The sequence below is a fragment of the Rhizoctonia solani genome, chromosome 9, assembly GCF_016906535.1.
Source record: "Rhizoctonia solani chromosome 9, complete sequence".
Classification (NCBI taxonomy): domain Eukaryota; kingdom Fungi; phylum Basidiomycota; class Agaricomycetes; order Cantharellales; family Ceratobasidiaceae; genus Rhizoctonia; species Rhizoctonia solani.
This window is the reverse complement of record NC_057378.1, coordinates 1,643,762-1,656,460: the sequence shown is the minus strand read 5'-3', so window position 1 is coordinate 1,656,460 and position 12,699 is coordinate 1,643,762. Positions and strand designations below refer to the sequence as shown.

Genomic DNA, 12,699 nt, shown 5'->3' with positions numbered 1-12,699 from the left:
AATCTGACTGATGTGCGGAGAAGAAGGGCTCGAGATCACATGACTTGCCTCGTGGAGAGATCGGCCATCAACGTCAGGAAATTGGTTGATCGAGAATACATTATTAAAGACTGTAGTCAATGTTTAGAAGTTGCATTTGTATGTTTAAATGCTCTTTACATAGCTTGTGCATTTCAAAGCGAGTAAGACACCATAACTCAAGACTATAACCGTTCTCTATCCCATTAAAAACTAAACAAGATCCCGAGCCCGTTGCTGATTTTAAGATTCAACTCCCTTCCATCGGTACATCGCTCCCAGCTTTGACGATTATTTCGCTGTCGGTGTTAGCTCCTCCCTTGCTGACAATCCTCCCATCGTCTTTACTTTTCCCGCACTTGTTCACCCAGCTCCTCCAGATTTCTGGCTCCAACCACTCCTTTGCGCTTTCCATCGCGGCTCTAACCTCCGGATCCGAACCACAACACCACTGCACAACAGCCGAATTAAATTCCCTTTGAGACTCGGTTGGACGCAGTTGGTGGGCAACCACATCTCGAATCCACTCCCTATTACCCAGGCCATCCCGAGAACCGGAACTGGAAAAGGGAATCACCTCTTCCGACTGGTCCATCCCCGTCAATTCCATCGCTCTCCAAACTAGCGGCGCCAACTCGGGTACATGCATGTGCGATCGGAGCAGCTGTCGTACGTGGACCACGAGTGCCGGTACCATCCGCGCATTTGCAGCGATTAGTAATTCGCACAGTGTTTCCCCCGCATGCGATGCGTAGCGCGCTTCGATCGAGGTGTCATCTTCATGAGGAAATATCGATGAGGATTCGAGCCATTCTGGGAGCCCGGACGTATAAATCCAATAAGCAAGTGCGTACAAGGCTGGGTAACTTTCTTCCATCTCGACTTCTCCCTTTCGAGATTCGGTGAATCCGGAAGTCAAGAGAATTTTGAAGTAGACACTCCTGGCTAATAGAACCGAACGGTGAAGAATGATGGGCGGCGCTTCCGGCGTCGAACTACGTAACGCAAAGTCTCCGAACGGGGGCTCAGACGGATCCAAGGGCATGGTGGTTTGGGTCGTGAACCCGTCCCAAAGAGGGGGAAGCAACCCATCTAGACCACATCCTCTGGCATTCGAAACATCCTTTTGGATAGCCAGTGCGCTGAGTAGAACGGGAATAAAGAACGTGTGTTTGTTGGCTTGATACAGTAACAGGAGCAAGTCCTCCTGTCCCCCCGTCGAGGTGCCCCACCCAGATTTGACGACCCCAGACCAAAGCCATTCAGGCTTGGACGTAACCGGCATATTTTGAGGAGGAGCAGGGTCGGTTGGTACCACTGGGGAAGGTAGGGCTGGGATCGGGAGTGATTTCACGGCAAGCTCAGCTTTCTGCGACATCCTGCGTAATCTTCGTAGTTCGCGGTATGAGACCGAGCCTCCATCAAACGTCAAAGCCCAGCCAGAATAGTCTGTTTGGTCCGAGTGTTGTGAGATATCCGAAGAACGTCGGGTTGGTTCTGGAGGTCTGGGTCGCGGTTCAGGTTGGAAACGCAATGGACCCCGGGGCAGACGATTACGAGGGCGAGAGCTGGGGAGTTCGTCGTCCATTGAGCGATCTTCGCGGCCAAAAATGATAACTGAATTTGCGTGTGTGGTAGTGTGGCAAGATCCAACATAGGGGCCTAATGGCTGAACGACTCCTGCGAGATGAGACCAATATATTCCGGCGCCATGGTCTTCCGTAGGCAGTTTGTCGGAGGGCACTAGTAAAAACATAAAGGACATCAATATAACCGAGGGAATTCAAAGGCACAGTGAAGCAAGATAAACTTACGGCGATGTTTGAGCGTATGGAAGGCCAGGCGTAGGTTGATTAGGATGGTTTCCTTGGAGAGGGTTCCCTTCTTATCGCGTCCGCCAATTAACATTAATTTGGGCTCACGAGTGGAAGGAATAAGGACCGCTGCGTGACGGTATCGCCCAGGGATATAGATTGGGTTCGACCATCTTCGTAGCCGAAGGTTGAAGAAGCGAAGCTCGGGCAGAACCGATGTTCCTATCGGGTGCGATAAGGCCGGGGACGAGTCTACGAAACTGGCCACGTACTTCGATTAATTACGGTAGGATTGGGCACATTGACGGCCATCGTGCGTTCGTTGAAAATGCCTCCAACAACGGCCAGATATGGGTCATGGTCGATTTCTACAAAGGTAGCAGTGTGGAATAGCCTAGGTGTGAGATATTCTACGTCCTTTTGGGATTCTGCTTCAGGAACTACCGACAGCCAAAGTCGTTGTTTGATATCATAGATGAACACGTCTGCAAAAGCAAGGTTTGAGTCGTTTGTCGAGCCATCGGAACCACCTGTATGCAAAATACAGTGAGAAATCCACCAAAAAATGTGATGAATCAGACTGACCAAGAACGGCAATGTAAGCTTCACCGAGCATTGTAAAATATGTTGCTGAATGTGCATGACGCACCCCAGGTGAATTGTCGTTCTTTGCCTGCGCAAAAATAAGCCAAAACAACAATAAAAAACGCATATTCTAAAACCTCGAATGATACGCACGGTCTCAACAATCCTCCACCTTCGTTCCTTCCAATCGAGCACGACCCAATCAGACTGGTTCGGACACCCCCATGCATAGAGCTCTGTATCGACCGCACCAGGGACGGCGGTGATAGATCCCCGGTTAAAGTCGGAAATGAGATGGTCGTCTGTCTTGGAAAAACAATTCCAGCTCAGGGTCTCCCACTATGTTTTGCCGAACGATCATACCTTGAGTGTCAAATACCGCATCACTGTGGGAATTTATCTGGGTTTTCTCTGAGTTTTCCATGTCGTGGAACGATCGTTTGGGCATGAGTGCTAGGTATTCCTGATGGTGGAGACCAACGAGCGAGAAGCGCCCGAGTACCGCGTTTGGAATCGGGCGTTAGTCATGGCTGGCTGAAGTTGGAGTACCGCAGCCTTATCTCTCACAGTTGGGGGATTCTTAGTTTGTCCCTAGGCCTTGGGACCATTGGCCTGGAAGCGTATGCGCGACAAAACAGCCACGTATAAGTTGACTTGCCAATTGACAGCACCGCGCCATGGGCACCTCTGCGCACAATCGACTGCCTGAGATTCTTTCGTAATCACATAAGTTATCTCTGGGCCTCTTTCTGGCCTCGAGAATACCAGCATTTGGTTTAAATCCTTATCATGACCACGAACTTATAGACAAATATGCATGGAGCAGACTTATTTGTATGTCATGTATTCAGTTTGTGTACATTCACAAGCGTACTTCATTTCCCGTACAAATCACTCGAGAAAAGATAATTAAACAGCCTACAACTTTTTGAGTATCCATGTCTGTTGCAAGTCTTCAGAGAGTTCTGATAGTACGATCTGTATTTACCACCGTTATATGTTATTCACTTGAGCCTTTAGTACTGTCAGAACAAGTTACGCACCGGATTATTAAGTCCTGTCGCTGTCCAGTACTTGTTCGAACCCCCAGGCATACAGATCCTAGATGGTCTAGTAAGCAAGTCTAGTTTATTATACAATAAAAAAAATTCACTTGTGTAGTCCGTTATCATCGGATTCAATTTCCCACTCGACATATTCGTTGCTCCCTACACCGACCAGGAGAACCATCGGTGGTTCTGCATTTGGAGGAGCACCGATGGCTGGTCGATCAGGGACAGGGAAGGAGGTTGTTGGAACGAAGCTGAACCTATTGTTTCCCTGATTCTTGACTTGGATAGTAGAAGGCTATGAAAAGTGGACGCAATCAGGAACTTTGCTTTAAATCACAAAAATTCGGTACTAGTAGTACTTACTGGTGGGCCTGGGACAATTTCAACCGGGGAGCCTTTTGGAGCACCAGTACGAATGAAAATGCCCGCGCCAACGGTGTCGCTAGTAATCTCGTACAAGCCGTCTTCAATCATCGCAGGAAACTAAGAATAAAGGATCTGAACTGAGGTTTGTGGGATGAGCGAATAAGGTGTGAATATATAGCTTGGGGATCTATTTACGTTGCCAGTTCATATAATCATATACGTACCATGCCTCGTTTGTACCAACCCGGCGGCCAATGTGACGCAACGTGATGTCTGGAATTCTGACATTGGAGCTGGTGGTGTGGGTATTTTGGAGCACTTGTCGCATCGATATCTTTCCGATGCGCCGCGCGCAGTGGGAGCTCGACGGAGCCGAGTAGGTGCGGTAATATGCACGTTTATCCGGATCGGAGCACGGCCGAGAGAGTCCAATCGCTTCCTCCACCTACTGATTGATTAAATAAATCGCACTCCTATTGACGTTATATTATGACGCAATGAATGGGTCCAAAAAAGGGGGAGATTCACTTCAACAGCTGGATGGTTCAGGTCGGCCAGATGTCGACCCAATTTGTGGACAATGGAATTTCGTGGGACTTTGCAGATATTTATACATCCTGCAAGGCATTGTTCCTATCACTGGTATTGCGGTACACAACATTTAAATTTTACTATATCCTCGTGCTGAATCATGCTATCTTGCCTGTCACGTTTAACGATGTAGCATAGCGGATTCAATTTTGGCCACAAAGATTCTTGCTAAGAAAGCTCGAGTTTTTGGTAACACAGTAATGCTTGCGAATAATATACATCCAAATTAGACCGGTAACGAATGCGGTCACCAAGTTACAGTCTCTTGAATGACCACCGTTGGTTCATCCCACCCTGGGACTCCATTAGTTCGATCTAAACATGGTACGTGACAGTTAGGTATTCGGAATTGTTGTAAAACTGAGATGAATATCTCTTTACGTACTGAAGCGCCTTCACCTGTAGAAGTCCAGAACAGGTTGCCGAGGCCCGAGGGGGTACGCACTCTGGGCAGACACACATATGATTAGACTAGCATCCAATCGTTGGGTTAAAAGAAACCTACTCGTATAGCTCAACGCCCTCCGAGTCGGCCCCATTGATGTTGATCTCCCATTCAGTATACATAGAGTCTCCTGCCCCGGATGGGGCAAGGATAACCTCATGTGCCTCGCGCGCACGGTCGATATCGTGGTGGGCGCCGAGAACTACACTACCTGGGGTGTGGGTGGTGTTCATTGAGCTGATTACAAAGATATTGCCTTTTATACGTTCAACCCGAACCTGAGAAGCCTTTGTATACCGGGGTCAGTTACAAACGCAATCACTCAGACTATGAGTAACACTAAACACACCGGTTGACGAATACTGCACTGGATGGGTGTCATAATCGGAGCGCCTTCAGGGACTACTAATCCCCTATTGCCTTCCACACATCGAATAATATAGGTGCCATAGAACATTATAAAATAAGAGGAATGGATGAGCTCGAACAAGTACCTGGGTGGTTTGTGGTTTATGTATGGTCGTTCGAGTATTATGCCTTGTTTGCGCCGGGGCCCGGGCCCGGTATCTTGGTTCTGATGATGTGCATATGCATAGTTCGCAGCAGGCGTAAAAAGGGTAAGATTAACAGTATATGTTGCTGCCGCAGTTGATCTCTATCTATTGGCTCCTTAAATAATTAGCCTACTCAAGTTGCAATAACAACTTACATCAGTTTTACGTCGCACCTGATATTAATGCACTAGCCGCGAACATAACCACCCTTCTGATTGAGCTCCTGCCTAAGCTTATTTGGATTGCGTGAACCGTATCGTGTATGTAGCAGCTACTAAACGGTCACCTTCCTGCTTTTGGCAAAAAGACCTATATATACATTCGAACAAACATTGATAGTTTCATTGGATAAATGGTATTCTAATTCTAAAAGTCATTGAGTTTGTTTAGCCACGTGAACTCATACATGTATCCCATAAGACATTTAATCAGCGTACCACAAGTTTGATACCATGACTTTGACAAAAAAGACCTTACTCATTAGGCGCGCTCAATTCTGAACCTCCAAACCGCAAAAAACCAGTTTGCAGCTCATAAATGAGTGATTGGACAGGTGAGGGTTCAACCAATCGCGTTTGGGCTGAGGTAATGAGGGGTCTATCAAGTTCTAGCGTAGGCACTTGGGACTGGGCTTAGTCCCACAATCTGGATAGTATATACGGGACGCAAGTTGTAGACAATATACAGATATAGTAATTAAGATAACAACAGTGATAACAATGAAGATTACAATAACAATGATCATTGTCCTAGACGTCCGTAAGGGGCGTCGAGGTAGCGGGCGCTTGAGGCCGTATAGAACTAAGTAAAACCGCGTAAGGCGGCAAGGAGTCTACCTACGACAACGAACTAACTAACTATGGCAACCAGACGCTGTAAGGCGTCGACAAGCTACCTAAGTACAGTGAGGGCAACGCTTAAGGCATGTATCTAAGTGGTTACCGGCTGTAAGGCCTTGTACAATGTGTGGAGTGCAACAAGAGGTAATTGACCTGGGTGTTACCATGGTCGGTTGGCCTCCTTATATATTCTACAGATGAACTATTTACAAATACATTATATGCAATACTTAATCCAATAAGAACCCCGCTCTGCAGTCGGCCTTACTCATGCATACGTGTCACTGACGTGTCATAATGATGTCATCAGGTGGAGGTGGCTACGTGTGCTGAGATAAGCGCGGATGGGGACGTGGCTTGGCGCTTAGCGTATGATATAAGCGCCGAGGTCACGTGATCGAAAATGTCGTCCGTTTGGCTTTGTTTAAATTTGAGAAAATGGGAATAAATTCCCTGGTATCGAGTGTGTCTACAACAATCATAGTAATTATACACGTGTATCAATCCGTACAAAATCAGGCGTAAATTTTCATGCGTTATGTGCTCCCTCTTACTACACCACAATATGACTAGTTCTTGGCAAAAAACCGCAAAAAAATTGCTACTTACATAGCTCTTGAGGGGCTCAAATTGTTCAATACTGGCATGCAAGCTCTTAACAATACACAAATGCAAGATCCAAGCACCAGTGAGCATGCGCCAGTGAATCTACATATTCAACAAACCCTTCAACAATGTGGTTCACCTTGGCTGTCTTTTGACAGCAATGAGCTACTCATTGACGCAGAGGATGGCCTTGACAATGCGCTGGCAGAGGGTATTGACTTGGAACTTGAGCTTGTAAATTTTGAACAGGAGTTGGCTGAGCTGGAAGAACCAAGCAAATTGGATGAGCTCAAACTTACAGATATAAGTATGGATTTAGATATCAAGTCTCCTGGCAGCAATCTTAGCGGAATTTACCAACTTGAAGACAAATCAATTATGGCAAACAATCACACATTGTTAGATGCAATCTTACCAAGCTGGGACAAGTCAAGTAAAGCACCAATAGATACGTTTGTCAAAAGCAATGCAGACACGGATATTTTGATGGGTATGTTGGTGATGGGAATAGCTGAGGAGGTGTTACACATGCGTGGGCTGTATGGTCAGATTCCTACATCTCAGGACTGGTTTTCTGTTTCAATGCAGTGGAAAGGTGATCAATTCCAAAAAATATATTGGTGAGTGAGGTTTGGAATTGTCAAGACTCCATCAGTAATGTGTAGCTGGGTAGGCAAAGGGGACTTACATGGTGGGAGCCTGTTGTGTTTGTGGTTGGATATAGTCAACCTGCAAAGCTTGTGTTCTATCCTGCAATGGCCGTCAAAGAATTTGTATAATTGGATTTTACTCACAGGTGTATCTTAATGTAGAATCTCACCCTGTACCTTTCATTGTATTGTCCAACTGTTAAAACACAACCCAATATTTCAATCATTGGGGAATAAACCTCAACAACCAGTTGCTCACCAATTTGCATGCTTTTTGGTTTGCTATGGGAGCAGCGCATCAAACAGGTTTCAGCCAGCTGCAAAGCTCTTGGTTGGCATTGGAACTGTGTATTCCTACTGCTGAAGGGTCACACATGCACTTTGCCAAATAGGCCTTGAACGTGTTGCTTGGCCAAACAACAAACCAAAACAAGTTATCAAGATGGCCATGGAAAATATATTGCACATACCTGGGTGCATTGGGGCAGGTGATGGAATGCTGGTTTGGCTAACGCATAAACTGCAACAGGAGGGGGACAATTATGTGTGTTATAAAGGATTTGCAGCCATGAGTTAATAACAAAATGCACTGGAAATAGGTTAAGGTCAAACTCACCTATTTTTAACCTCTCTAGGTAAATTTGTTTGCTATTGTTGATCACAAGAAGAGATTCATTGCGCACAAGGGGGGCTGGGCTGGTAGCAAGCTGGACCAGACCACCTTTCAAGAGTCCTACATATGGAAACACCGCAGAGCATTGATAGATTGCTCCAAGCATGTGTTAGTTGACAAAGGTAAGCTGCTCTTGTATTAATAAAAAGTAGTAGTTTGGACTCACTAGATTTAAATTCAGGCTTCTTTACAACGCCTTACACCTGTTGCCTGTATGGTCAAGACAAACTGAATGTACCTTCCAAAACCAAACAGCGCAGAAAAAGCTTTAACAAAAAGCATTCTAGAGCCCAAGTAGTGGTCAAGAATGCATTTGGCATGTTAAAGCGCCGGTTTCCAGCTGCTGGTTACATGGGTACATCAATAAATATTCAGACCTTGCACCAAGCTCTTGAAGCCTTAATAACAGTGCATAATCTGTGTATTGACTATGGTGACAAAGCACTAGCACAATTTGGAGATGACTCACAAGATGATACCAACAAAGATGAGCCTGATTTTGATTTATTCAACTCCCCTGGGCATATTAATCCACATATTGAGCTGCTGGAGGGTGGATGGGAGGGATACAAAAGTACTGCTTGGTTACTTGCAGGGGCAAACATTATTGGGAGTATTTACAACAAGAATCTCACTTGCATGCACAGGAAGATGTGTAGATGGTAGAATAAATTGTATTGCTTTGGTAGCTAGAACAGGTGAAAAAAATCAATAACCTTTGAATCAACTGTGACATTATTAGTACCAAGAACAATAAAAAGAGGATCAATGCACTAAGTCAACTCCCCAACTTCTCAAGAAGTACTCCAACACATGTTTGCAAAGTTTCCTTTAGTTGCAAATTGGTGTTGGGCTTAGAAATGAGAGCTTCAAGCACTTTGATTTGATCAAGGACAAGGCTTTGCTGCTGTTGCTTGTCTTCTTTGTCCTCTTGATGCCTTTTAGCAGCCTCCTCTGCATTGTGAGCCTTTTCTTTGTTAGCCCACTTATGCTTCATTGCCTCAATCTTAAAATTCAGTAGCTTTTTGTCAAAATTGGCTTTTTTCAAAAGCGCAGCATCTGCAATCTGTGCTTGTTCCTTCTCAAAATCCAGCTGCTGCTTAGCTATCATAGCATTTATGTTGTACACCACTGAAAGGTGGGTACGCGCTGGTGGGAGCGGGCGCTTAAGGCCGTACTACTACAAGCTTATGTAATCTGCTGTACTAAGGCTATACTAATGCCGCTGTAAGGCGGACTTCTACTGGCTATCTACTGCGGGGGGGCCTTAGGCCTGGAGGTGTGGTAAGTTAAGGGGGTTGGTGAGCGACTACTGAACTACTGTGGGCCGGCTACTTAGCTGGCTGAGATCCCTCCTCAATGAGATGAGACGAGGTAAAATCGACTTGGGGTCTCCAAGCAATTTTCCTGCTGTATATATAGACAAGTTAACTAAATACATGTGGTCTGTGCGTGTGTGAAAGGAAGACTACATGTGAAAAAGGAAGCGTGCTGCGGGCTGCGCAGAAGCGTGGATTTCTCCTAAGCGCCCTTGGCACGGCATCTCGGCGCGGCATCTCGGCGTGGTAAGCGCCGAAGTCACGTGATCGAAAAAGTAAAGATACAGGGTTCGTAAAAAATAGTAGAAATATCAGAAAAATCGTGTGAATCTAATGGTATATGTTAAGGGTTTGTAACAATTTACATTAGTGGCGGCCTTTTGAGAGTTGTGGAGGTCCTTGGCAATGGTTACTATACCATCCACAGAGGAGTCAGAACGCTTTTGCTTGGGTTTGGAGCGCCTTGACAATGGGGGAGAATCAGATTTAGAATGACCAGAGTCATCAGAATTGTTGATCTGGCTGCTCCCATGCTCAATTTCTTGAGTGAATGTGGTCTTAGCATCCTTGAACCTGTTTATGTAGAGTATAAATATGTAGATCAGTTGTAATTTGAAGTAGATGAACATCACCACTTGTGCAATTTTGAATACCAGCTGTTGTCACCTCCTTGTACCCAATTGTAGTAAATTTTGGGCTTAATCTTACAATGAGGGTCAATATTTGGCTTTTGGCTCTGAATCTTCTCAAGATGTTGCTGGATTTTCTCAAGCACAGTGGTCTTGTTGTCATCATTGTTGAATTGGGTGTCCTTGTTGCCATTGCCATTACCACCAGTCAAAGATTCAAGTTGATGAATAATTGAGTAGATTGTACAGCCAAGTCTCCAATGCGTGTGGGCCAATACAGAATCCCATTTTCCTTCAAGTCCAACTGACAAAACCTGTTTCTTTGTCAGAATAAATACAAAAAAAGAGCTAAAAAGACATACCATGTCCCAGAAGTCTTGGTTATTGGTCTTCTTCTCTGCCTGTAAGAAATTGCACTCCTTGGTATCAAGAATAAAGGTAAAAAGGCTGTCCCAGTCCTCCTCTGACCACTTGGCTGCAGAGTTGTCCTCAGTTGCCTTGGCTTAACCAAGAGCCTTTGACTTGGACTTTACAGCTTGTGTACTCCTTGCTGTCTGTTTTGGCGCCCTCCCCTGTTTAGACTGAGAGGAGGATAATGAGCAAGAACTCAGTATTTCTTGAGCATTGGGCATGCTTGAGTCAGAGTCAGAGCCATGGTTGGGAGCTTGATGCTTGCAATTACAAGGGATAGGATGAGGGGGCAGAGGTGAGGCCCAAGCAGGAGCCAGTACCAGCACAGGTGGAGGTGCAGCTGCAACATATTCAATAGGATGGTGGGGGCTTGGTGCACGCCTTGCATGGGTGATATCAAAATACCCAGGCTTGCAAGCAGGGTTGTCTTGAACTCCATTAGAAGTGAGTCCTGGTCTAAACCCAGGTGGTTCCCTACACTCCAATGATTGACTGTGTTGCATTGGGGGAAACAGAGGATTTGCAGGTGCCTGCATACTCTGACAAAATGTGTACTGTGGCTCATGCGCTGAGCTTTGGCTAGGGACAACTGGGTAAGCAGGTTGGTAATGATTCTGTAGGCTTTGATGCCAAGTTAAATCAATTATCTCAACTTCTGTATTCCAAATAGGCACATATTGACCAGGTAGAATGTTGTGAGGGGGCTGGGAGGGTTGCAGATTGCGTTGGGATGGCAATGGGTTTGGATTGGCTGTGCTTAGATCAGAAAACAATCTAATTGTAAAAAAAAAAAAAAGAGAAGGAAATAAGGAAATGAGATGTTTACTTACCAGGTACATGCCCATAGATTGGGATGTTATGTGCCTGGTAGTTGTCCATAGGAAAAGCAGTTGAATTAAGGTGAATAGAGAAGAATAAATGTTGGTTTAAAGCAAGTAACAAAAATAAAAGACAATAATATTGAATAATGATTACAAGTATATAAGTAGATAGATGGACTATAGTTAAGTAAAGATATACAGGGAACTGGATACTTGGCAATGCATACTTTTGAAAGCAATAAATAAATAAATCAAACACAGTGTAAAAGTACCAAAAAAACAATTCAAAGCAGGTGAAAATCAAAATGCTAGATGGTAAGTATACTCAGTAGTTTATCTAGTAGCGTGATTTACTTGCAGAGAGTAAGTTGTTGGAGGCATTGGTAAAGGAGAGTTGAAAGTGTCAGGCGCGTAAATGACTCAGCATGTTTGTAACAGCCCAAACTTGCATTGTAAAGTCAAATCCAACCACCTCTGTACACGTACGCTACTCTGGTGCCCCTAGGTATCTGCTGTGGTAAGTAACTGTGCACTCTTTTCTTTCCTTTTCTTTTCTCTTTCTCTCCTTGTGCGCATAATAGGCCACTCAAAAGAGCTCAACTTTGATGTAAGTAACTCTTACACCTATGCATCCTACCATATTTGACTCCTCCTTGCTTTGGCTGCATTGTCAAAGATGGCAGGTAGGATCCTCCAACCTCCAACAAATGCTGCAGTTAACTTGCACTCAATATATGCAACATTGATCTACAGGTCCCGCTTGTTGTGACCCAACTGTAAGGTTGGTCACACGCTAGTGGGTTGGGCGCTTGGGGCCGTACTACTACAAACAAAGCTATACGACTACTATCTAAGGCTATACTAAGGTTACGTAAGGTAACCGTCTACTTGACTAAACTACTGGCGAGGGGGGCTTAGCCCTGGAGGTGTGGTGAGCGCAATAAAGGGTGAGCTTCTGAACTACTGAGGGCTGGCTACTTAGCTGGCTGGGGATGATCCTCCTCAATGGTATGAGACAAGGTAAAATCAACTTGGGGTCTCCAAGCAATTTTCCTGCTGTATATATAGACAATACTACTAACTACATGTGGTCTGTGCGTGTGTGAATAGAAGCCTACATGTGAAAAGAGAAGCGTGCTGCGGGCTGCGCAGAAGCGTGGATTTCTCCTAAGCGCCCTTGGCACGGCATCTCGGCGCGGCATCTCGGCATAAATAAGCGCCGAGATCACGTGATCGAAAAACAAGAGATATTAAGTCCGTAAAAAATACTAAAAATAATAGAAAATTCGGGCGATTCTAATGGTATATGTTAGGAGGTTATGACAC

General features: G+C 45.2%; 4 protein-coding genes across 4 annotated transcripts; 1 reads left to right on the top strand and 3 right to left on the bottom strand.

Annotated features, from left to right (window-relative positions):
- Window positions 1–268: 268 nt before the first annotated feature.
- RhiXN_08038 (kelch repeat-containing protein 3) lies at window positions 269–2,865 on the bottom strand (the record flags this gene model as incomplete). The annotated part of the gene is made up of 6 exons (XM_043327854.1): window positions 269–1,761; window positions 1,833–2,054; window positions 2,105–2,362; window positions 2,418–2,505; window positions 2,571–2,719; window positions 2,781–2,865. 6 exons carry the CDS (start codon window positions 2,863–2,865, stop codon window positions 269–271), a joined length of 2,295 nt encoding a protein of 764 aa, XP_043183239.1.
- Window positions 2,866–3,335: 470 nt separating this feature from the next.
- Window positions 3,336–5,253, bottom strand: RhiXN_08037 (uncharacterized protein; the record flags this gene model as incomplete). Its single annotated transcript, XM_043327853.1, has 8 exons — window positions 3,336–3,395; window positions 3,461–3,518; window positions 3,571–3,764; window positions 3,833–3,952; window positions 4,080–4,280; window positions 4,812–4,872; window positions 4,932–5,158; window positions 5,221–5,253. The coding sequence occupies 8 exons, from the start codon at window positions 5,251–5,253 to the stop codon at window positions 3,336–3,338; spliced, it is 954 nt and encodes a 317-aa protein (XP_043183238.1).
- Window positions 5,254–6,909: 1,656 nt separating this feature from the next.
- Window positions 6,910–7,649, top strand: RhiXN_08036 (uncharacterized protein; the record flags this gene model as incomplete). The annotated part of the gene is made up of 2 exons (XM_043327852.1): window positions 6,910–7,490; window positions 7,544–7,649. 2 exons carry the CDS (start codon window positions 6,910–6,912, stop codon window positions 7,647–7,649), a joined length of 687 nt encoding a protein of 228 aa, XP_043183237.1.
- A 1,322-nt stretch (window positions 7,650–8,971) lies between these two features.
- On the bottom strand, window positions 8,972–11,055 carry RhiXN_08035 (uncharacterized protein; the record flags this gene model as incomplete). Its single annotated transcript, XM_043327851.1, has 5 exons — window positions 8,972–9,289; window positions 9,878–10,085; window positions 10,166–10,455; window positions 10,504–10,616; window positions 10,650–11,055. The coding sequence occupies 5 exons, from the start codon at window positions 11,053–11,055 to the stop codon at window positions 8,972–8,974; spliced, it is 1,335 nt and encodes a 444-aa protein (XP_043183236.1).
- Between the last annotated feature and the right edge of the window lie 1,644 nt (window positions 11,056–12,699).